Source organism: Gopherus evgoodei, chromosome 5 (genome assembly GCF_007399415.2).
Source record: "Gopherus evgoodei ecotype Sinaloan lineage chromosome 5, rGopEvg1_v1.p, whole genome shotgun sequence".
In the NCBI taxonomy this organism is placed as follows: domain Eukaryota; kingdom Metazoa; phylum Chordata; order Testudines; family Testudinidae; genus Gopherus; species Gopherus evgoodei.
Window position 1 is genome coordinate 14,480,231 of NC_044326.1, and position 24,361 is coordinate 14,504,591.

General features: G+C 43.6%; 1 protein-coding gene across 1 annotated transcript in view; it reads left to right on the plus strand.

Annotated features, from left to right (window-relative positions):
- Positions 1 to 24,361, plus strand: part of POLR1A (RNA polymerase I subunit A) — a 63,289-nt gene that overhangs the window by 24,280 nt on the left and 14,648 nt on the right. The window contains exons 13-26 of the mRNA XM_030563452.1: positions 3,171 to 3,425; positions 4,198 to 4,389; positions 5,635 to 5,784; positions 6,284 to 6,467; positions 12,223 to 12,305; positions 12,415 to 12,573; positions 13,036 to 13,134; positions 15,618 to 15,770; positions 16,016 to 16,098; positions 16,880 to 17,045; positions 17,617 to 17,838; positions 19,647 to 19,861; positions 21,193 to 21,360; positions 21,930 to 22,065. Of these exons, the coding sequence (XP_030419312.1) occupies positions 3,171 to 3,425; positions 4,198 to 4,389; positions 5,635 to 5,784; positions 6,284 to 6,467; positions 12,223 to 12,305; positions 12,415 to 12,573; positions 13,036 to 13,134; positions 15,618 to 15,770; positions 16,016 to 16,098; positions 16,880 to 17,045; positions 17,617 to 17,838; positions 19,647 to 19,861; positions 21,193 to 21,360; positions 21,930 to 22,065 (2,265 nt within the window). The remainder of the gene's footprint in view (positions 1 to 3,170; positions 3,426 to 4,197; positions 4,390 to 5,634; positions 5,785 to 6,283; positions 6,468 to 12,222; positions 12,306 to 12,414; positions 12,574 to 13,035; positions 13,135 to 15,617; positions 15,771 to 16,015; positions 16,099 to 16,879; positions 17,046 to 17,616; positions 17,839 to 19,646; positions 19,862 to 21,192; positions 21,361 to 21,929; positions 22,066 to 24,361) is intronic.

Sequence of the window (24,361 nt, forward strand, 5' to 3'; positions counted from 1 at the left end):
AGAAGAAAACTTACAGATGGAGAGAGGTAGCCGCTGTTAGCACCTATACTGAAATGAGAGACAAATATTTGAACGGGGTACATCATATCTGTCAGTATTTCCAGCAGATGGCTTTCACACCTGCGTATCTAACCAGTGTTTTCTTTGACCCCTCAGATTTTACTTTGGGCATGCTTTGAAATTGGCTCTTTGCTGCTATGTTGGAAGTGGCAAAAGAGCACCTAAGAATTGAGGCCTGAAAATTAAACTTTTCTCAGCATTAGCTGAATATCTTATTCGACTGAAGCAATGAAAGACTGAAAAGAGGGTCAACACATCTATATTAGAAAGTCTTCTATCCTAAATAGAGTTGGGGACTCACAGTATACCATTGTTTGGGGACTTGTATTATAGAATGGTGTTCTTAATTCATGAAAAGCCTGAAGATTCTGAGAGCTCGTATAATGTTCTTTAACATAGAGGTTTTTTAAAAACAGAAACAAGGTGAATTGTTGCAAGTACGAAGAGCAGTACCTTTGCCACATAGACAGTAATATCCACCTCCAGCAAGCAGCCTTTGGCCCAAGTTATAAATTTTCAAGAAATCTCAAGCTGAATCCTAAGCAGTGATGCACAGTAGCTAGCTGGCTATTACCGCTGACTAGTCTGGCTGACCTAGAAGCAGATAGCAATACACTCAGGTCAGATGTATAACTGTCCGTGTATCTCCTCCTTCATGATGGATGCTTACATTTTCTTTTGGTATCATATTTGTTTGCTCTGTGTAGTATAGCCTGGTGCATAGCATTAGGCTTGGGTGGTGGATCTTTTAGCAGGAGAGCTGAGTTCAATTTCCTCTGCTGCCGCAGACTCCCTGTGTGACCTGGGGCAAGTGACATAGTTAAAGCTGCAAGTCTTTCATGGAAGTCACAGATTCCATGACTTTCCAGGACCTCCGTGACTCCTGCAGCGGCTGGTATGGCTGACCCCAGTGCTGCTCAAGCAGCTGGGGTGGCACCAGAGCCAGCCATGCCAGCTGCTGCTCCAGTGTTCCCAGGCAGCTGGTCTCGGGCTGTGTCCCAGAGCAGCGGTCCAGGAGCAGCAGCAGCAGCAGCCCAGACTGCCCTGCACACGCCTCCTCTTCCCACCCCCTCGCAGCAGCAGCAGTGGGTCCCTAGGCCACACCCTGTCCGGAGGAGCGGTGGCAGGTCTCCAGGCCGCCTGCCACACGGAGGAGCGGTAGTGGGTCCATGGGCTGCCCCCCTTCCCAAGGCAGCACATCCGCTGGAGCTCCCCCAGCACCTAAGATTTAGTTAGGGATATTTTTAGTAAAAGTCATGGACAGGTCACTGGCCCTGACTTTTTGTTTATTGCCCCTGACCTGTCCATGACTTTTACTAAAAATACCTATGACTAATCGTAGCCTTAGACATAGTGTCTCTGTATTTAATATTTCCCCCTGTAAAAGGGGGAGAATAGCACTGCCCTACCTCATAGGGGTGTTGTGAGGAAAAATGTGTTCAAGACTGTGAGGTGCTCGGATATGACCGTAAAGGGGGCCATATAAATACCATAGATCATATAGAATATGGTCACTTCTAACTGAACTAAAATACCTCTAGACATTTCTTTAAATAGTGAACCACTGGGAAGATTGACAGGCAACTCCACCCCCATCACATCTCCCTCCAAGTCAATAAATAAACTATCTCTGCTGTTGCGTACATTTTTGGAGGGAGGTGAGGGCTAACCTTGATGTGAACTTCTTCTCTCATCCAAAACCAATCCTACAGAAGCTCCATAAAAAGCCTTCGCTGTGGTATTTATTCAGTGAACAGAAGCAGGAAAGCTGCTTGTTTTGGGCTTGAAAGGGCAATGCTCAATCATTTGCAGTTTGGCAACAGTTGTGAACATTTGAGGCATTTCCAGGGTGTGCTTCAGGGGAGGACAATGAGTTCACTTTCCATTACAGCAATATCTGCACTTTTATCAACCTGAAATGATATAACATCATTGGCTGTTGGCCCATCCAGTCTAACATTCTACAGAGAAAGGCAGAAAGGAAACAGCCCAGTGCGCTTAAAGGGCCTGTGACATAAGGTGGTAGTTAGAGCAGTTGCCAAATATTTACATTGATCCAGTGAGTCAGAATTGAAGTATCTTCTTGGAAACTTTTTGGTTATTCTGGTCATTGAATCATCTCTGAGGGCTGGGGAATTCCAGTGATCATAGGTTCTCCCTCCCTAAAGACTGTTGGAGTCGACTATCATGTTACTTAAAGGGAGCTTTATAATTTCCTGTTGTTTTTGTTTTTAGATTGTAAGTGACCTGCAAAGCAAACATTTAAAATTGAGTTCACCACTAAAATATGTGCTGAATGCACCCACTAACCAGCCTTGGAAAGCACTCAGCACAGAAATATGCCAAGCTTAGCCTCTTAAAGAGATTTGTTTGTGATGCCTGGAAAGTTTGCTGCAGCTGCTCAGGCTGTGGTACCTTAGCATTTGTTTAGTATTTTATTCTAAGTGTTTTATGTGCTTCAGTCACTTGTACAAACAATTTAAGTAATCACAATAGCACTGTAAAGTTAAGTATTCTAGCACCTGTTCTATTGAAAGGGAAACTGAGATATAATGAGAGGAGGTGTTGTGGTCAAGATCACCTGGAAAGCTGGTGTCAAAAATGAAATTAGAATTCAGGAGTCCCTGGCCTCTGGTCCTGTGCTCCATACACTTGGCCATGGTGTCTTGTTCTCGGATGTCTGATATTGGAATTGCAATACTCCCTCTGATTGTTGAGCCAATTCAAAGGGAACCAGGTAAATGAAATTTTTGCTCCCCTCACATGGCAGAATTTTAAAGGTTTCCTTTTTAGTATTATGCTAAAGTCTTTGGTAAACCATACTGTGAAGGCGGAGGAGGGATTGCATCTTACCTGGAATGCTGAACTGGTTTGATAACATGAGGAACTAATTCTGGTTTCTGTAGAATCTTGGAATGTGGTCTAGTGGGGACCAGAGTGGTTGAGGAAGTATGTGGACTGGATCTGATACCCAAAGGGGGTCCACAGAATGGAAATTATAGAGGAAAAACTGCTTTAGAGTGTGCACATGGGTTTTAAAGTGTTTTACTTTCTGATGAGAGCCTGGAATGCTTTATAAACAGGTGAACTGTATTAAATCTCTCTCAAAGGTATGTCGCCATCTTAAAAATGGAGATGTCCTCTTACTGAACCGTCAGCCCACCCTTCATAGACCGTCCATCCAAGCCCACCGGGCCAGAATCCTGCCAGGAGAAAAGGTGCTGAGGCTTCACTATGCCAACTGCAAAGCCTACAATGCTGATTTTGATGGTGATGAAATGAACGCTCATTTTCCTCAGAGCGAGCTGGGCCGGGCAGAAGCCTACGTGTTAGCCTGCACTGATGAACAGTATCTCGTTCCTAAGGTAAATAAAACCATCTCAGTGAAAGACCATACAGAAATTGTTTACATCTCTAGAAACATCTTCCTTCCTCAAAGTGCTCCTTTGGGTTGTTTAATGGTAACTTTGCTTCATAATGCGTTCTTGGGGTGGCAAAGGTGGCTAGTAACTAGACTCCATTGTGTTAGATCTTGGTGGCCATAGACTTAAGAATTAAAATTGCAAACACAGGCTCAAATTGTGCGTGTGAGGGGGATTTTGTGGGGAAACCTGAACATCTAAACCTGGGGTTGACACCTATATACTATGATGACGGGGTGCTTAAAATACTCTGGATTGATCCTCCTACTACTTTTAACTCTTATAGTGCCTGATTGCTGGTATTGTCCCCTGTGTCTGAGCCCCTGAAATGCCATTCATACCTTCCAGTTCTGATTCGCCACTCATGCTCTATGACATGTTTCTCACTCGGCCAACTGCTCTCCCTGATCCCAAGGGCACTGGGGGACGGTGAACTTAGAGGTCGGCACAAGGGTGGTAGACTGTCTCAATATTACTAACTGAATTGAAGAAGTGGTTGGGTGAGGTGGTTGTCTCTTTTTTAAAATGAGTTTGGGGCCAGCTATGTCTCTTACATGTCAATGTTTAGGAGATATTTTCTGGAGGGAGAGGCACTGTCATCATGAAGAACTCCTCACACCAAGACTATTGTGCTTTTAAACACCCATAATGGAGCTAATTTTGGAAGACACTAATGTGATTCCCACCTCACCTACTCTTTGTATATGTCTCTTAGGATGGCAAACCACTGGCAGGGTTAATCCAGGATCATATGATTTCTGGTGCCAGCATGACAATCCGGGGCTGCTTTTTCACAAGAGAGCAGTACATGGAGCTGATATATAGAGGACTGACAGACAAAAAGGGAAGAGTGAAAATCCTTCCACCTGCCATTATGAAACCACAACGGTTATGGACAGGAAAACAGGTAGCTGAAAAGCTAAGGCTATTAAGAAAACAGATTGTTCAGAACTAAGCAAAGTGCTATAATTAAAACCCAGGACTAGCTATAGTGACTAAGAAGCATGGTCCCAGTAGGTCGGCACTGCTGCAAATCTTCATGTGTATTCTTCCTGGAGTTGTTCAGTTTTGTGTCCTTTAAAATAATTTATAGGAATTGCACTTTCTCACTTACCCTGGGCAATGTTTCAGCTAGAATTGTGTCATGATTTACAGTGTCTGAGCTGGAGGAGGAAATGCACATGCAGAACAGAAGCAGAGAAATGGTGCAGCTACTGCTTAGTGATTTAGTTTCCTTTCTGGGATGGGATCTAGATAAAGTCTTTGAGACACTTTTTATAGGTGTTCTTTTTTCCAGTCTCTGAGATTTTTCTCATTCATGCATCTCTGATATCAAAACAATTCTATCATTTTTCTAAAGAAAAGAGAATTTTTCACTGGGTTGGTGTGTGGGGTGGGGGGAGGGATTTTGAATTGCATCACAGTTTAAATCTCCTAAATTTAAACTTGACAGGCAAAGTCTTATCTGTTTTTGGTGTTTCCTATAATATTGATTTTAGTCATCAAATATCTGATAGGCTCTGCTAGGGAATATTGCTCGCTTTTTCAGAGTGGTGTACTCTACATACAGTTACTATGATCCTTGGCACAATAAGGGAATCCTCTAGTGCTGTTTATGCTGTATCATTCTGACCTTCCATAGATATGCTTCCAGATATCACACAGTAGTCTCTTGTTACCCATATGCCTTATGTGGTAATGAGACTGAATTTTAATATATGGCGAAGGAGTGTAGAAACCACTTTTTAATGCCCTGTATAAATCTGAATACAATATTTTTAAAAAATATTACTGCACTCTACAGTAACTGCCCCCGAGTTTACAATAGTATTACTGCACTGGAGCATCTGGAACTCACTTCTGTAGAATAATACATTGTGTTATTTGAATATGGGAAATTTTAAACAAAAAGGAATACCAGTCTGTGGGTAACCGAAGGGTAGTTCTTACCTGAGTGCAGACTTCCAGCACTTCTGGCAGTTTTCTGCTGTTGGATAGGTGAGCAGCCAGAACAGGGCTGAGTGGCAGGGCTTCCTATTGCATGTGTGTGGGTATTTATCCTCTCTCCCAGTTTGCCATAGTGGGGTGGGGGATATGAAAAACTGACGGCTTCTGGCAGTTCGTTAATCCTGCCCTACATTTTTCTTTTCAGATTGTATCTACGTTGCTAATAAACGTAATCCCTGAAAATCAAATCCCACTGAATTTGTCTGGGAAAGCTAAGATTGGTGGAAAAGCCTGGGTAAAAGGGCCCCAAAACAGAATTCCTGGGTCTAACCTTGATTCAATGTGTGAATCCCAGGTATGTTAAAAAGTGTAGGAAAAAGTCTGAAGAGGACAACGTGTATTGTAAAGTTTTTATAATTGCTAGAATGGGGTGGTCTGAGCTTGGGACTAGGGGCTAGGAGCACTGGAATTCTGTTCCTGGCTCTGACATAAACTCCATCTTTCTTTTGTTAGAGTATCTTCTCTGCCTTCTTCCATTTTGCAAGTGGGGGCAACTAGTATGCACCTGCTTAACTTGTTTTGTAAAGTGCTTTCAGGATGGAATATATTATAGAAGTGCAAAATCTATTTGTAATTCTACTATTTTAATTTACTTGTTTGTGTTTATGGTTCATCAGATGATATTGATCCAAAAGCATTTTGTACATTATATATTCTTATTCCTCATTGTAGTTTATTCTATGTACTAGTCACTAAGAATAATCTGTGGTCGAAGAGTTGGATCTTGTCTGCACAAAGATCAAAATGGCTGCTTTCCTAGCTTTTTAAATGTATCATCTCATCCTATCCACCAGGTTATCATTAGAGACGGGGAGTTACTTTGCGGAGTCTTGGACAAAGCTCACTATGGCAGCTCTGCTTATGGCCTAGTCCACTGTTGCCATGAAGTCTATGGTGGGGAAACCAGTGGCAAGGTGCTTACATGTCTAGCTCGCCTCTTTACGGCCTATTTGCAGCTGTACAGGGGATTTACAATGGGTGAGTATGGGAAATGTAAATTAGCCCTTGGACTGCTGCAGCACCTGAGGTACAAAACTGCAGTTGTGCATAAGAAATGGAAACAGTTGTGTGCATGACATTTCACAACACATTGCTGTGTTCCTGAATCTGAATCACCTAGCATGACTTTCTTTCTATTTAGTGTGCATTTCAGTTCCTTCCAATCAGTATAGTGAAATGAGGCAATTTCAAGTACATCCATCACTGAGTTATCTCCAGTCCTCTGTGTTTCACACGTACATGTTCATAATGTCTTTTAACAGATCTTTGTTCAGATCAAAATTACATTATAAAGTCTTAAGTTTTCTTTTTCACATAAGTTTAAAAAAAAACAACTCACCAAGCATACCCACGTGTTCAGGTTAAAGGATTCAGAGGTGTTATCAATTAAGTCTTGCATTTACTTTGGGGCTGTTAATCTCCTTGTAGATATGACTCTTATTTTGCATCAACTTTGCAAAATTACAATGTGAATTACTCAGCCAGGCATAAAATCTACACCCCCACCCCTACACACGCTATAATTAAAACATTTCCCTCCTCTGGGCAAATGGCTGAGTAGAATTTAACAAGACTTTCATTGGTATAAAACATGCATATTTGTGTAGCTTTATAAACATCTAAATCAGGTGGGCAAACTTTTTGGCCTAAGGCCCACATCAAGAAATAGAAATTGTATGTCAGGCCATGAATGCTCATAAAATTTGGGTTGGGGTGTGGGCTCTGGTGTGGGGCTGGGGATGAGGAGTTTGGAGTGTAGGAAGGTGCTCTGGGCTGGGGCCGAGGGGTTGAGAGTGTGGGGGGGATTGGGTTTGGGATAGGGATCTGGGAAGGGTTGCAGGTTCCGATGGGGTGCGGGCTCTGAGGTGGGGCTGGGGATGAGACGTTTGGAGAGCAGGAGGGGGAGCAGGGCTGGGGCAGGGGGTTGTGGCATGGGGAGAGGCAGGGGGTGCAGGCTCTGGGTGGCGTTTACCTCGAGGCTTCTGGAAGCAGCGGTAAGTCCCTTCTCCGGCTCCTATGTGGAGGCATGACCAGCCGGCTCTGCATGCTGCCCATCCACAGGCACTGCCCCTGCAGCTCCCATTGGAGCACGTGGGAGGTGGAGTGGAGCCTTGCTACGGCTTCCAGGAGCTGCATGGTGTGGCCCGTGGCCCTGTGCCCTGGCTAGAACACTGGAGGATACTGAGCTGTGTGGTCCGGCCGGAGCACTGGGTCGGAGGCTGGAGTGCAGGAGTGGGGCCAAGCCACGGGGTGCAGTTCGTGGGCTGGCATAAACGTAGTTTGCCCACCCCTGGTCTAAATACTCTGTAGGCTGTAGCTACATGTGCTCCAATTATATTACTTTTAGTAGATGGCAGTAGTGTGCACCACTCGGATTCCAATGCCCCATTTATTACAGGGAAGGCTAGTTAACACCACCTGTTACAAAGATTGGCCAAAGCTTCCCATTAGAAGATCCTGTTTTCAGTTGTTAATATCTTTTGCCAAACTTTAACTGTTGGGGCTGAAATTTCCCATGTTGAGTGATTGTCTCAGGCTGAATTCTTTTGGAAAGTGACAACCCAAACAATTCAGCTGTTTCCAAGAATGAGGTTGGGGAAAATAGTTGTTTTGCTCATATTAAAATAAACACTTTGGGGACCTCTTCTTTGAAAAATTCTAGCATCCCCTGCTTTGGAGCAAGGACTTGGAATCAGGTGGAGTGCCCTTTGCATCAGCAGGGTGCCTTTTGCCATCCCTTTGAAAATCCTCCCATGTTTGACCAAGTGTTATAAGCCTTTGAAAAATCATAGTTTGCACACACTCAATAGCTGTGAAGTTCTAGTAAATCTCTAAATTTCCCAAAGATTCTGTCCATACTGGGCATGCTTCAGCTTGGGACTGGGCAGGGCTTTGCCTGCAGTTACAGCTCTGGGCTGTTTCCAGGCTGTAGCTGTGCACCAGAACTGAGAGTGGTGAGTCTTTCTCTACTGTGCTCTCACTGACTTCCTGCTGGACCCAGGTAGCATGGATGAGGAAGCTACCTGATTCAAGAGCCAGGCTAAGAGAGAGGGGGAGCAGACTGGGACTGGAGGATGCTTGTTGTGGGAGGGAAACTGGAGATTAGTGTGGCAGTAGAGACTGGGACCAGCTGGACAAAGAGACTGGGGCGAGAACTTAAAACGGGTGAGAAGAATATTGAGAGTCCTGAAGGCGATCTAGAACATTTTGGGAAAGGGAACTAGGACTAGGATGAGATGCCTGAGGAGTGGGATTGGGATTAATTTATAAGTAAGAGGAATGGGTCTGGGACAGGGAGCTAGCAAGGGGGAAGAGACCAGATTAGAGCAGGAACAGGTTGGCAGTGATGGGACAGAAGATCTCAGGCTTGGGGGAAATGGGCAATGATTCTGTCTATGCCCACTAGTAAAAAGGTTCAGAACCCCTGCTCTTTTGGAGCTCTCCCCTCTTGCCCCCCAACATGCTAATAAAAACTCCATGGGGTGGGGGGGAGGGTCTTCTGCCCAGTGGGACTGAGGGGATGGCTTGGGGGCTCCGGCCTTCTGCGTCATGGGGCTCAGGGCCCTGCTTGGTGGATCCCCTGAGTGACCCCCCACATTGGCCACAGAGCCTCAGTTGAGAACCACTGCACTAGAGCACTGTGCCTTTCAGAGCCTGGTATGGAAACCAGAATTCCTGAGTCTCATCATTCCTCTGCTGTTAGCAAGTATCTGTAAAACCCACTCGCAGAATGTCTCTTTCCCCAAGACAGCTGGTACACATAATGGATAACAACTTACTGTTTCAGTGAGTTACTCCATTAGATCAAGTGGCAGAGATCTGTGGTGGATCTTGTTTTCAAACCTGCTATAGGTGTGAATATGAGGCCACATGATGAAATTTGTTTTTTCAGATTCCTTATCAGATCCTAGGAAATTACACTAAGGCCATGTCTACATCTAAAATTTTGCAGCGCTGGTAGTTACAGCTGTATTAGTACAGCTGTATAGGGCCAGCGCTGCAGAGTGGTCACACTTACAGCAACCAGCGCTGCAAGTGGTGTTAGATGTGGCCACACTGCAGCGCTGTTGGGCGGCTTCAAGGGGGGTTCCGGGACGAGAGAGCAAACCGGGAAAGGAAACCCGCTTCGCCGCGGTTTGCTCTCGCGTTCCCGGAGCCACCCTGCAAACCGCAGGGAAGGAGACCTGCTTGCTCGGGGAACGGGAGAGCAAACCGCGGCGAAGCTGGTCTCCTTTCCCGGTTTGCTCTCGCGTTCCCGGAGCCACCCAGCAAACCGCAGGGAAGGAGACCTGCTTGCTCGGGGCTCCGGGAACTAGAGAGCAAACCGGGAAAGGAGACCCGCTTCGCCGCGGTTTGCTCTCCCGTTCCCGGAGCCACCCTGCAAACCGCAGGGAAGGAGACCTGCTTGCTCGGGGAACGGGAGAGCAAACCGCGGCGAAGCTGGTCTCCTTTCCCGGTTTGCTCTCGCGTTCCCGGAGCCACCCAGCAAACCGCAGGGAAGGAGACCTGCTTGCTCGGGGCTCCGGGAACTAGAGAGCAAACCGGGAAAGGAGACCCGCTTCGCCGCGGTTTGCTCTCCCGTTCCCGGAGCCACCCTGCAAACCGCAGGGAAGGAGACCTGCTTGCTCGGGGAACGGGAGAGCAAACCGCGGCGAAGCTGGTCTCCTTTCCCGGTTTGCTCTCGCGTTCCCGGAGCCACCCAGCAAACCGCAGGGAAGGAGACCTGCTTGCTCGGGGCTCCGGGAACTAGAGAGCAAACCGGGAAAGGAGACCCGCTTCGCCGCGGTTTGCTCTCGCATTCCCGGAGCCACCCTGCAAACCGCAGGGAAGGAAACCTGCTTGCTCGGGGAACGGGAGAGCAAACCGCGGCGAAGCTGGTCTCCTTTCCCGGTTTGCTCTCGCGTTCCCGGAGCCACCCAGCAAACCGCAGGGAAGGAGACCTGCTTGCTCGGGGCTCCGGGAACTAGAGAGCAAACCGGGAAAGGAGACCCGCTTCGCCGCGGTTTGCTCTCCCGTTCCCGGAGCCACCCTGCAAACCGCAGGGAAGGAGACCTGCTTGCTCGGGGAACGGGAGAGCAAACCGCGGCGAAGCGGGTCTCCTTTCCCGGTTTGCTCTCGCGTTCCCGAACCCCCCTGCAAACCGCAGGGAAGGAGACCTGCTTGCTCGGGGTTCCGGGAACGCGAGAGCAAGCTGGGGAAGGAGACCAGCTTGATTACCAGAGGCTTCCTCCTTCCACGGAGGTCAAGAAAAGCGCTGGTAAGTGTTTACATTGGATTACCAGCGCTGGATCACCAGCGCTGGATCCTCTACACCCGAGACAAAACGGGAGTACGGCCAGCGCTGCAAACAGGGAGTTGCAGCGCTGGTGATGCCCTGCAGATGTGTACACCTTCAAAGTTGCAGCGCTGTAACTCCCTCACCAGCGCTGCAACTTTCTGATGTAGACAAGCCCTAAGATTCCCTGTGCAACCTTAATTTGGCCTTCTTGTGCCAAATGTATTATGACAGTCTTTTATTACATAATCAACTACCTTTTTTCCCCACAAGATCCCTGTCTAATTCAGTGCACAGGCTGGACCTGCCCTGAGCCTGAATTGGGGTTGTCTTGCAAAGGAGGCTGTTGTCTCTAGAATCCTTGTTGCAGAAGTTAGAAGGTGTGTAGGGGGATTTCAGGAAGGGAAAGGGTATTCTCGTGGCCAAGCAGTTGGATGCTTCCTAGGAGAACTGGACTCTAACCCTGCCTCTGCCACAGAGTTCCTGTGTGATGCTGGGGAACTGACTCACAGCAGATTTTTCACAGGTAGTCACTAATTTTGTTCTCTTTGGTTTCTGGGTTCCTGACTTGAGACCCTTGGTCTCATTTTTAGAAATGCTGATCACAGCTGCAACTGAAGTCAGTAAGAGCTGTGCTTTGAACATAATAGAAGTGCTATATAATGCTAAGTACCCTAAAAAAGCATGTCCTCTGTCGCAAATTAGGCACAGAAAATGTATCGATACTTGTGACCTTAATTTCTCTATGCCTCTGTATCTGTAAAATGGGGATGATAATATCACCTCATCTCTGAGTGTTGTGTAAATAATTTCACTGTTGTTCTTGACGTGCTGAGATAGTATAGTGTCGAGTGCCCTAGAAAAGGCCATGAAGAAATGAATAATTCTCTCTTCAGAGTAGGGTCTGAATAATGTGCAGTATACTAACTATGGGAGGCATGCATTGAACAAGGAGGTGACAAAATATTGTATAGCTGCTCTTTGAGAGTAAGCATCATCCATCTTGCTCACTCAATGAGGCAAGGGTCCTGTGAAAAGAACAGCATGTGATCATGTAGTTTAAAGACACTAATAATGCATGCGCACAAGGAGACTGAATTAATGTTGCATAGGTAACCTTCATTCTGGCATTTCCAAACTTTTTTTAGTGCTTGACTTTGCAATCTTACTGTTCTTTTAACATACCTTTTGTGTGTGTGATTTTGTTTATATAATATTGTGTTCATGAGACCAACCTGCCCATCCAAAAAAAGTCTCCAATATTTTTTCTTGTTATAGCTATTAAAATGCAGTGAGTCTGATCCAAGCAGCTCTGGTGCTTGGTGTTCATAAGTTCCTCTTTACCCCCACCCTGACACTCAAACATGCCAGCAGCTGTCCAGTACATAAATTCCTGGTGTGTCAGGATTCACATTCAGATCATGATACAATGTATCTTTTTCTCTTTCAATGCTGCAGGAGTTGAAGATATTTTGGTCAAACCCCAAGCAGACCACAGAAGACACCGAATCATTGAAGTGTCCACCCATTGTGGTACCAGGGTAAGCACATCTTGCAGCAGCTTTTTAGCCCTTGTAACTTTTTCATTTCAAGCCCTTGCTCTGTGTAGTTGCATCTGCTTTGGCACCTAAGAGACTTTTTTACTTTCAGGCTGTTAGATCTGCATTTAACTTGCCAGAAACTGCATCATGTGAAGAGATCCAAGGGAAATGGCAGGATGCCCATCTCCACAAAGACCAGAGGGATTTTAATATGGTTGATCTGAAATTCAAGGAGGAAGTAAACACTTACAGCAATGAGGTTAACAAGGTTGGCACTAAGAAGCATCCATATATACTATGTTTGGAGATTTTTCTTATTATGTTAATTTAATGCTGCTGAAAGGTGCCAGAGAATCCTACAGACTGAAATCATCCATCTGTCCACAATATGGGCCTTTCCACACTGCCCTGCTAGTGTTCCTCAATCATTTTGTTTTTTGAGAGGGAGGTGACCTCTTATAATTAGAAGCTGGTTTAACCTTTAAGGCTCTTTTAATTTTTAACTTGTCATCAGAGCCTAGCAACAAGGTTGCCAGCTGCAGTGTTACTTCTAGGCGAGAGTTTCCATAAAATCTTCCTAGCAATGTTGTTTTCTGTAACTGTAAATAACATCCGTTTGATTGTCTTGGATTTCACATTTTTCTTACTGTCAACAGAAATTCCTGTGATTTTAATTAGAAATGTGAACTTGACTCTTTGGTATCTTTCTTTCAAAACTTTTTTTTTTTAGGCATGCATGCCCCTTGGTCTCCACAGGAGCTTCCCAGAGAACAACTTGCAGTTAATGGTGCAGTCAGGAGCCAAAGGATCCACTGTAAATACAATGCAGGTATTAAAGTAATTACTTTTTATAAGACTCACTGGTTTGTTTCCATGGTTTGTTCTAAAAATATAGCTTATCAAGAGGCTATTTCAGGAATGGCTTGTGTATTCTGTACCAAGTAGGGTATTTATTCTTAGCTTTGGGAATTGGGAGGGCACAATTTTGACTTGAGTAACTTTTAGGGAAACATATTATAAATGAGTCAAAGACCTCATTGGTACATAGGTTGGTGAGGAACGAGTATTTTCAATTTGTCACATTTCACTTTTGCACCAGTTCTTAGAACAGCAAGATTTGTAGCAAAAACATAACTCCTTAGTGGGTGATGACATAACCTTCTAACTTGTAATTGTTTTGTTGTATTTCGCAATGGAACTTTGTACCATCGAGGTAAAGCTTGTCTATGTGGGAACTAAGGGCCATCACAACTTTCCACTCCAACCATTCTCCCTCTGGGAGGAGGATGACAAAGAGAATGAAGCACTGTGACAGATGAGTAATGTTGCTTAATGCACTACTGAAAGATGCTCAGATACTATGATGAGAACAGTATAAGAACCTATATTGAATTGAACAGAATAGAATTTCTGCATCTATTTAAAGGTAGACACCAAGCAGAAGAGACGAATTCCTACTTTGCTGTAGCCTTTACTAAAAAGATTAATTGTGACCACATGCTCAGCACAATTAATATTAACAACTTGGGAGATGGTACACAAGCCAAAAGAGGGAAAGGACAGGTTAAAAAAAATCTAGGTAAGTTAGACGTATTCAAGCCTGAATAAATTCATCTTAGGGTAGTTAAGAAACCAGCTGAAGCAAATTTGGAATTGTTTTCAGTTATCTTCAAGATCTCATGGAGGATGAGTGAGGTCCCATAGGACTGAAGAAGGGCAAATGTAGTACTTATCTTTAAAAAGGGGAACAAAGAGTATCTGGGAAATTATAGACCAGTCTGCCTAGTTTTGATACCTGGAAAGATACTAGAATAAATGTATTAAACACTCAGTTTATAAGCACCTAGAGGATAATAGGATTATAAGGAATAAATGATGCCAAATCAATCTCATTTCCTTCGTTAACAGGTATACTGGCCTAGTAGACGGGGAAACAGTAGATGTGATATACCTTGATTTTAGTAGGGCTTTTGACACAGTCTCACATGACATTCTCATAAATAAATGAGGAAAAAGAGATCTAGATACTGGTTGGAAAAACTACTTGGAATAGTTAATAGTTTGCTGTCACACTGACAGGGTGTATCTAGTGGGGTCCTACTGGGTCATTTCTGGGTCCAGTACTATTCAATATTTTCATTAAATGACTTGGATAATGAAGTGGAGAGTAAGTTTATAAAATTTGCAGATGACACCAAGCTGGGAGGGGTTTCAATGACTTTGGATGACAGGATTGTAATTCAAAATGATCATGACAAATTGGAGAATTGGTTTGAAATTCAATAAAGATAAATGCAAAATACTCAACTTAGGAAGGAAAACTCAAATGCATACTGTGAAATGGGGAATAACTGGCTAAATGGTAGTATTGCTGAAAAGGATCTGAAGATTACAGTGGATCACAAATTGAATATGAGTCATCAATATGATGCAGTTGTGAAAAAGCTAATATTCTGGGGTGTATAAACAAGAGTGTTGTGTCAGACACAGGAGGTATTTGTCTTTCTGTACTTGGCACTGGTGAGGCCTTGGCTAGAGTGCCTTGTCCAGTTCTGGACAGCGCACTTTAGGAAAATGTGGTCAAATTGGAGGGTGTCCAGAAGAGAGCAACAAAAATTACAGAAGGTTCAGAAACCCTGACCTATGAGGAAAGGTTAGAAAAAATAGGTCCTGGGGAGGGGGGGTGCGGTGGGGATGTGAGGGAGGACTTAATAAGTCTTCATAAATGTGAAAGGCTGTTATAAAGAAGACTGTGATCAATTGTTCTCCATGTCCACTGAAGGTAGGACAAGTAGTAATGGGCCTAATCTGGGAGATTTAGGTTAGATGGCAAGAGAAACTTTCTAACTATAAGGGTATTTAAGCTCTAGAATCAGCTTCCAAGGGAGGTTGTGGATTCCCCATCACTAGAGGTTTTGAAGAACTATTTGGACGAATGCCTGTCAGGGATGATCTAGGTTTACTTGGTCCTGCCTCAGCACAGGGGGCTGGACTTGATAACTTCTCAAGGTCCTTTCTAGCTCTACGTTTAGATGATTCTGTGATTCTATGAATTGTTCAGCGTGATCCTAGGGGACATAAGTAGTAATGTGATGAAATTGAGCTAAGGAAAAGGCTTGACAAGATGACCTAACTGGGCTTCACTATTTCTTAACAGTGCTTATTTCCTTTATATATAAATATATTTTTGGGGGCGGGAAAAGGTGTTACACTTACATGAACCAAGAGAGTAAGATAGAAAAGTGAGCTTTTTACCATTAAAGGGTTTGCATGTCATTCTGTTTCTTTTCTGCGTGCATCTTTCCAATGTAGATTTCGTGCTTACTGGGTCAGATTGAGTTGGAAGGTCGAAGGCCCCCTCTGATGGCATCTGGTAAATCATTGCCTTGTTTCCAGCCTTATGATTTTTCCCCTAGATCAGGGGGATTTGTGACTGGCAGATTTCTCACAGGCATCAAACCTGCTGTAAGTATTCTGCTCAGGCTCCTGTTTCTATTTCTGCCTTTCATGCCTTACTTGTACCATAACTTATTTAGATTCAGATACTGAAGTGGAGAGTGTCCTTGTAAATATCTAGACAAATAGGCCTTATCCAACCCTATTTTTAAGTGCTGCTCTTGAGAACGGTAATTCATACTCTACCTTAACATATTCCTTGGCAACATGAAGCTGTTTTATATTTTTTCATGAAGATTGTGCTTGTATGTTAGGAATTCTTCTTTCACTGCATGGCTGGCAGGGAGGGTCTGGTGGATACAGCTGTCAAAACCAGCCGATCTGGATACCTTCAAAGGTAGGAGTTGCTCCTTGGAAACTTTTTTTTGACATTTTAAAAGTAAAATATTTCAGGAAAAAAATAACTTAGGCACTAGATGTGCATCATCTAGTACAATTGTACGGAAGCTGGTGGGTTCCTGAAGCATGATTTCACCATGTAGGCTTTTGGGCTAAGAAAAATAAACATTCTCTTTCTGATGGCTTAGATCCAATGGGTTTTTTTCATCTCTCACTTCTGACTTGTATTGATACTGGCTTCTTATCTGTACCAGGAAGAGCAAATCCTTGGAAACAAAATAAACAGATTAGAGTGCAATGTCATTTTTCTTGGCCAAATAGTTTTAGTCCATACTCAGACAAAATTCCTAAAGCCTTCAGAATAGGCCCCCCATTTCCAGTGCAGTGAATGAATTTTCAGCAGTAAGTGACATAATGCAAAATACCCTCTTAAATGTTTAGTGGCCTGTCTTTAATGTGTTGGTCTCAATCCCACTCCTATTGAATGTGTGTCCATCTCTCTGAACTCACTACTACTGTTAGCAGAGAGGCCAAGGATCAAAAATGGTCATAAAGTGAACTACCCTCTTGCTTATTGTGGTGGTCCCTGCAATTCACGTTCAAGGAAAATAGGAGGGGTTGTGCGAAAACTGCTGTGGCTACACAAAATTTCAGCCTTCAGGATTCCTGATCCTCCCTAAAACTTATTTGAAAAAGACTCACTTGAGTAATATTCCAGTTTAAAAATCTGTCATAACCTAGTTGTTCCATAGCCTCTGACAACACTTGTTTTCTTGCAGATGTATCATAAAGCACTTGGAAGGGCTGGTAGTTCAATATGACCTGAGTGTGAGGGACAGCGATGGCAGTGTGGTGCAGTTCCTTTATGGTGAAGACGGGCTAGATATCCCCAGGACCCAGTTCCTGCAACCCAAGCAGTTTCCTTTCATTGCAGAGAACTATGAGGTAGAAAACACTGATATTAAGCTCACATGGGTGAGGGGAAAGGCGTGCACATGCTTAGCATCTTGTAGGTCTGTTTTGAATACAGTGGCATAATTGCTTTCATGGCATTGTCTGAGTGTGCATCTATTATATTTAATATAGTATTTTATTTTCCCAACTCATTCAGACTATAAAAGTGTCTCATTAGAATAAGAAATAACTGAGCTGAGCTTGATTCTCAGTGGAGCCTCAGGCATGCTCATACCTGTACTCTCTCCTCTACTTGAAGCTTGGCAATTGATATGAATCCAACCTAGATTGTGCAGCATCACCATGGTCAATATTTCCCCTTCAATACTGTCACGTCAGCCTTAATTATTATGGAGCAGTACTAGTCACATGAAGCAAAAGTAGTTTTAAAAGTCAGCTTTGTTGGAAAATAATATAGAACATGTTATGAGAACTGAAGATTTTGAGGGCCAGTATATGTCCTTTTCAACTCTGCCTTGGTTTTTCACCCTACATTCATTATAACTGAAAATACAATCATAAGGAGAACTAGAAGACTTGTGCTTTGGGTCTCTTTTCCTAGGTGATACAGAAGTCTAAACACATAGATGAAGTTTTATCTAAGATGGATCCTCAACAAGCAAATCAACACTGCAGGGCTATCAAAAAGTGGCAAGCCAAGTATCAAGTTTCTCTGCCAAGGGAAGGAGCTTTTCTGATGTATTCTCAGAAAAAAATGGCAAGAGTGAGGGAACAGACCCTAGGGGGGGAGATCATAAATGGCAGAGACCCGGCAACCCTACAGGTAATGCAAAGAGCAAATGAACTGATTAAACACTTTAGTACAGGATTCTGGAAGGGTGGGGGGGAACTGCTCCAGCGCCACTTTACTTGTATATCATGTCTTTTTATGCCGAAGTGCTATCTGAGCTACTAAAATGGAACCATCTTTTGAGATGGAATGTGCCAGCCTGGTAAATGCTTTCTGCTTAATTGTGGGTAGAGGCTAAGAACTCTGGGGCAGGCCCTGGGATCTTGAACATCCGCACAGAGTAGGTCTCCTCCGATAGACTGATGCACAGCAAACTAGATGAAAGTCCATTTAACTGAAAGGCTGAGTCAACCTTGCCTGGTATTTCAAGCAGTATAACTATTCAAAATCTTATACTTCAGAGCACTAACCTGTCTTCTGTAGCTTCTAATTAATAAAGTAAATCTGCAGGCAAACGATGTAAACAGGTGCAACTCCACTGACTTCAGTGGGGTTTCTTTTCCTATAACAAGTCCGAATTTTCCCCATTAATTATATGTGGGTTCTTTTTGCACAGAAATTCAATTGTACTTTGTTCTCCTAAAGCTTCATAAATTCTAAAGCCAGAAAGGACCACTGTGATCATGTGGCCTGACCTCCTGTATAACACAAGCCAGAGAACTTCCCCAAGATAATTCCTGTTTGAACTAGAACGCATCTCCTGGAAAAGCATCAAATCTTGATTTAAAAATTGCCAGTGATTAATAATCCACCTCAACCCTTGGTAAATTGTTTCAATGGTTAATTATCCTCACTGTAAAAATTGAAACTTCTAACTCCGGTAATTCAGCTGAAATGATTATAAATTCTGTCATTGATCTGATTTACACATTTGTGATGTAATTACAGTTCCATTAACTTTCAGGGCAATGCAGCTACATGGAATGTGAAACTTAACATATGATCTTCTTCTTACCGTGGGCCCCGTTCATCCCTGAGCTAAGCCCTTGAAAACAAGGGAGTTACATGACAAATTAATTTCACCTGTTGTGTATATCACATGCTCTTGTTTGGTGTTGGCTTGTGTTTTATTCAATGCAAAATATGAAAGGTTGACTTTTTTTTTTTTCCCTTTTAAACTGAAGAACAGGAATATGGCCTGAGACAATATAATCTTGTTGTTTTGTCCTGTCAGCACTGGTAAGGTTCAGGCTAAATAGAAAATCTCCATTTAATACCTATTGGGCTAAAGCCTTGACTGATATAAGCAGGGTTAGCTTCACTGATTTGCCAGGTTTACATCAGCTGAGGATCTGAGGAAAGTGGTGTTTGTATTTCAGAAGTTGTCACGCTTTTCTCTGAGGTAGTGTTGTAGCAGTGTCCCATATAATAGGAGTCCCTTTTCTGATAAAAGTGCCATTTTTCAGGTGATGCAACAGAGATCATTCAAGAGTGTATGTCACTATTGATTAAAATAGATGTGTTAACTTCAGTGCCCTAAACATTTCATTCCATTCTATCTACGGAACATCTTCAGTTATAATTGGAAAAGGTATTTTTCACTTTATCCTAAACAGGTGCATAGTGTTACTGCATACTGTTAAACTGTATTGAGGCAATTGACTCTCAGAAGTGGCTGCAGTTCAGTGTTGGATGAAATGACCATTGTGTATGGCTGGTATATCTACTTTAAATTAGTTACATGTTTTGGGATCAAAGATGTTTTCATGAATATAAACATCTCATGTGACATCTGATATTATCTCACTTGTCACACTGGTGATCTTTTTCCTTTCTGTGTGGCTTGATTAATGCTGCATGGGTAAACTGTGGCTCATTTTGCAATCGGCTGTTGTTTTCAGTTACTGAAGATGTGGTATGAACTGGACGAGAAGAGCCGGAGAAAATATCTAAAGAGGACATCTAAGTGTCCTGACCCCAGCCTGGCTGTCTGGCGTCCAGATGTTTATTTTGCATCTGTTTCAGAAGCATTTGAAAGTGAAGTAGAGAATTACATCAGTGAATGGAATGCTCGAAACAACAGCAACTATGTAAAATCAGAGCTTTCTTGTGATAGGTAATAACCTTTATATGTTTACAGTGGCTTTTTCCTCCCTCTGCGCCCCCCCCCCCCCCCCCACCAAATAACACTGATTTGAATCCAGGATGGTAGTGATAAAATCTTTACATCTGGTGGCTCTGTCTTGACCTTTGTGAAATGGGTTAGTGAGTCTCAGTCTGGTTCCTAGGAGATAAATGTGCCCAGCACAAAATCATGGCCATAATTGGTACCTTTATGATCACACTCAACAGAGCTCCCAAGGATTGAATTTGCCATAGACACAGATACTGTTCTCTGTGTAAAATGGGAATAATGGTGCTGACCTCCTTTTTGTAAAGCATTTTGAGATCTATGAGTGAGAAGTGCTATATAAGAGCTAGGTGGTTTATTATTATCCTTAGAGATACCACCCTCTCCAGAATAGGGTTGAGGTACATCTGTTCTGTAGATAAAGGGCTGACAATCCAACAACTTCCGCAAGCACTAAATTAACAAATGTGTTTGACATCAGAACTGCGTAGCAGTATTAGGTTGTCTCCTTCAGTCCTTACTTGTGCAATTCATCCTTGATCTCAAGAGGACTGCTCGTGTGAATAAGGGTTGCTGGAAGGCGTTCTTTGTCAGTTGCAGTATTCTACGATTTCGTAAGTGCAGCAGGAAATGTAAAGCATTACAGTAGTTCTATATAAAAACTCGCACTAATTCTCACTATACCTCAGTGAGATAGATAGGAATATCAAGTAGTAATAAATGTATCCCCTTTTTACAAATGGGGAAAACGAGACTCAGGTTAAACTCGTTCAAGGCTCCTAGTTCTATGCTCAGATCAGTAGACTGTGCCTCTCAGTGTAGGCATAATCTAAACCTGCCAGGGGGAGGTGTGATTCCCAGTGAGACTAGACAGACTCATGCTCGCTGAGCTAGAGTTAGTGTGCTAAAAATAACAACATGGACATTGTGGCAGTGACTCGGGCTAGCTGCCAGGGTTCAAGCTGGCCCAACTCCTGGGTCTGAACTTGGGTAGCTAGCCCCAGCTGCTGCCAGTGCCGCAGTGCCCATGCTATTTTTAGTATGCTAACGTGAGCTGAGCTAGCGTGAGTCTGGGAATTGCATTTCCCTGCTGCATGTAGACATACCCTTAGAGTTAGATGAATTGACCTACTATTTGTGGAGGACTAAGTGTTTGTTTGCAGACCCATCCATATCACTGACTTTTCCAAAAGCAACTCTGGCTGTGAAACAGAAAACATTTCTGGTAACCAGAGTAGTGCTGCAGTCTGCACCTGGTTTCCACTTTGTAAAGTGAGTTAAGCCCTAGTGTGCGATTACCTCTTGTCTGTCTTCAGATTAAGCAACTTGTTGCATTTGAAGTGGCAAAGGTCCCTGTGTGACCCAGGAGAGGCTGTGGGTCTCCTTGCTGCTCAAAGCATTGGGGAGCCTTCCACGCAGATGACTCTGAACACCTTTCATTTTGCTGGCAGAGGTGAAATGAACGTCACATTGGGTATTCCAAGGTAAGAAACATTTACTCCCTCTGGATCTGTTATCCCTCTTGAAACTTGTAGATAGTACCCATTAATCCTTACTGGAAACTGCATGTGTGAACTGAGAGCAGAACAATTCCTCTAGGTTACTGATCACTGGTGACTGTGTATGGAAAACAAGGGCATTTAAAAATTTTATAGATCAAAAGAAAAACAAATAAAGATGAATCACAGAAATTGGAGATGGAACAGACATATTAGTAGCCATCTAGTCTAAGAGGAAATGTGGTTGAATATCCTTTTTATTTTGTATTTTTAGTCAGTACATCATTTTATTTCACATCATTTCAGGCCTCTTTGAATCCGGATGATATTCCAATTGAGAGCTATATTCTGTTTATTCAATATATATTTGATGATGGGGGATGAATACCAAATTGAAATGGAATAAGTGTTGCACTGGCCATAACTTTTAGATGCACACTGATTTGAGGGAGGTTCCAGAGAGTATTGCATGCTGCCTCATTAAATGAACTATATTCTTATTTGATTGGACTATCCCCTTATAACTTAATTTGCGAGAGTATTTTCTATTAAAGGTTGCGGGAGATCCTGATGGTAGCTAGTGCTAACATTAAAACTCCAATGATGAGTGTTCCTGTGCTTAGTACCAAGAAAGCTCACAAGAAGGTGAAAAGGCTTAAGAAACAGTTTACAAGAGTGTGCTTAGCCGAGGTGAGCTTCTCCTTTATGTCTTTGTGTATGTTTTGTGACTCCTAGCGGCAAAAAATAAAAAAGGCTAAGCATAGTGAGTACACTATCAGTCTGCTCCTTAATAAACCATTGCTTGTCCCAGATTTTTCCAGAGGGTGCAAGTTTGAATAGAATTGGAGGAAAGAAGGCCTAGAAATTGATTTTTGGGATTTGGAGGTCCTTTAATGACTATTCTTGCCTATTGCATTCATTGAATAATTAGATCATTGGAAAGAGGCTTTGATAAGTATCATAGAATTTCAGGGTTGGAAGGGACCTCAGGAGATCATCTAGTCCAACCCCCTGCTCAAAGCAGGACCAATCCCCAACTAAATCATCCCAGCCAGGGCTTTGTCAAACCTGATCTTGAAAACCTCTAAGGAAGGAGATTCTACCACCTCCTTAGGTAACCCATTCCAGTGCTTCACCACTCTCCTAGTGAAAAAGTTTTTCCTAATATCCAACCTAAGCCTCCCCCACTGCAACTTGAGGCCATTACTCCTTGTTCTGTCATCTGCCACCACAGAGAACAGCCAAGCTCCATCCTCTTTGGAACCCTCTTTCAGGTAGTTGAAAGCAGCTATCAACCCGCCCTCCATTCTTCTCTTGTGCAGACTAAACAATCCCAGTTCCCTCAGCCTCTCCTCATAAATCATGTGCTCCAGCTCCCTAATCATTTTTGTTGCCCTCTGCTGGACTCTTTCCAATTTTCCACATCCTTGTAGTGTGGGCCTAAAACTGGACACAGTACTCCAGATGAGGCCTCACCAATGTCAAATAGAGGGGAATGATCATGTCTCTCGATCGGCTGGCAATGCTCCTGTTTATGCAGCCCAAAATGCCGTTAGCCTTCTTGGCAACAAGGGCACAATGCCGACGATATCCAGCTTCTCGTCCACTGTAACCCCTAGGTCCTTTTCTGCAGAACTGCTGCCTAACCATTCAGTCCCTAGTCTGTTACAGTGCATGGGATTCTTCTGTCACTTGTCCTTGTTGACCCTCATCAGGTTTCTTTTGGCCCAATCCTCTAATTTGTCTAGGCCCCTCTGTATGCTATCCTTACCTTCCAGCGTATCTACCACTCCTCCCAGTTTAGTGTCATCTGCAAACTTGCTGAGGGTGCAGTCCATGCCATCCTCCAGATCATTAATGACTGTAAAAAGAAAGAAATACTTGAATTAAAATTCACTTGAATAAGAGGACTGTCACAGGCTAGAAACTGACCAAAGGACGATGAAGAAAGGGTAATGGTGCATAACAGTATGTTAAGGGGAAGGTCCACGTGTTATCTCTGAGGCATCGTGTCTTGGTCTTTCCACCCGCTCATTTTGTAAAGCTCTTGAATTAGAGATTTTCATTATCTTTAGCCTTTAGGAAATAAGTTAATGCTAAAGAGATTTTCACTAGAGCAGTGGTGGGCAACCTGTGGCCTGCAGGCCGCACGCAGTCTATCGGGGTAATCCACAGGCGAGCCATGAGACAGTTTGTTTACATTGACTGGCCGCAGGCATGGCCGCTCCAAGCTCCCATTGGCTGGGAATGGCGAGCTGCAGCCACTGGGAGCTGTGGGCGACCATGCCTGCAAACGGTCAATATAAACAAACTTTCTCGCAACCCACCAGCAGATTACCCTGACAGGCTGCAGGTTGCCTACCACTTCACTAGAGGGACTAGCTATTTTTCTAGGTTTTTCCCTAAGGTACTTGGGGCTGCTGTTCTGTGGAGAAGGAAAGCACTTGGGAAAATGGAGAGCTCAGAGTCCAATCTATTCTGTATTTCCTTTTTTGACTGTTTCCCATGCTCCTCTAATGCCCTACCTTTTCCTGCTCTTGCTGCGGCATTGTGTCCCTTCCTAAAACTGGAAAATAGCATGAGCAAACATAGGCTGCTGCTGTGTGCTGAGGACCTGACACATTCAATAAGAAAGTGAATGTGAGTCACCAACTTGAGTCTGTTGGCCCACTGTGTGTGTGTGTGTGTGTGTGTGTGTGTGTGTGTGAGAGAGAGAGAGAGAGAGAGAGCGAGCTCTTCTGGCTTCTTGGAGGGAACAGGGGAAGGAGGTGAGGCAGTTCTGTCAGAGAAAAGGCAATGTGTAAACAAATCTGTGGAGTTAAGTTTGAGCTGAAAGTGCTAAATCGGGGTTACTCCTGGGGGAATTCTGCACCACTGCACATGCACAGAATTCATGTCCCCCACAGATTTCTTTGCTTTCCCACAGAAAAATGACTTTATGACAGGGAAGCAAAGGGAAGCCACAAGAGACATCATGCAACTCTCC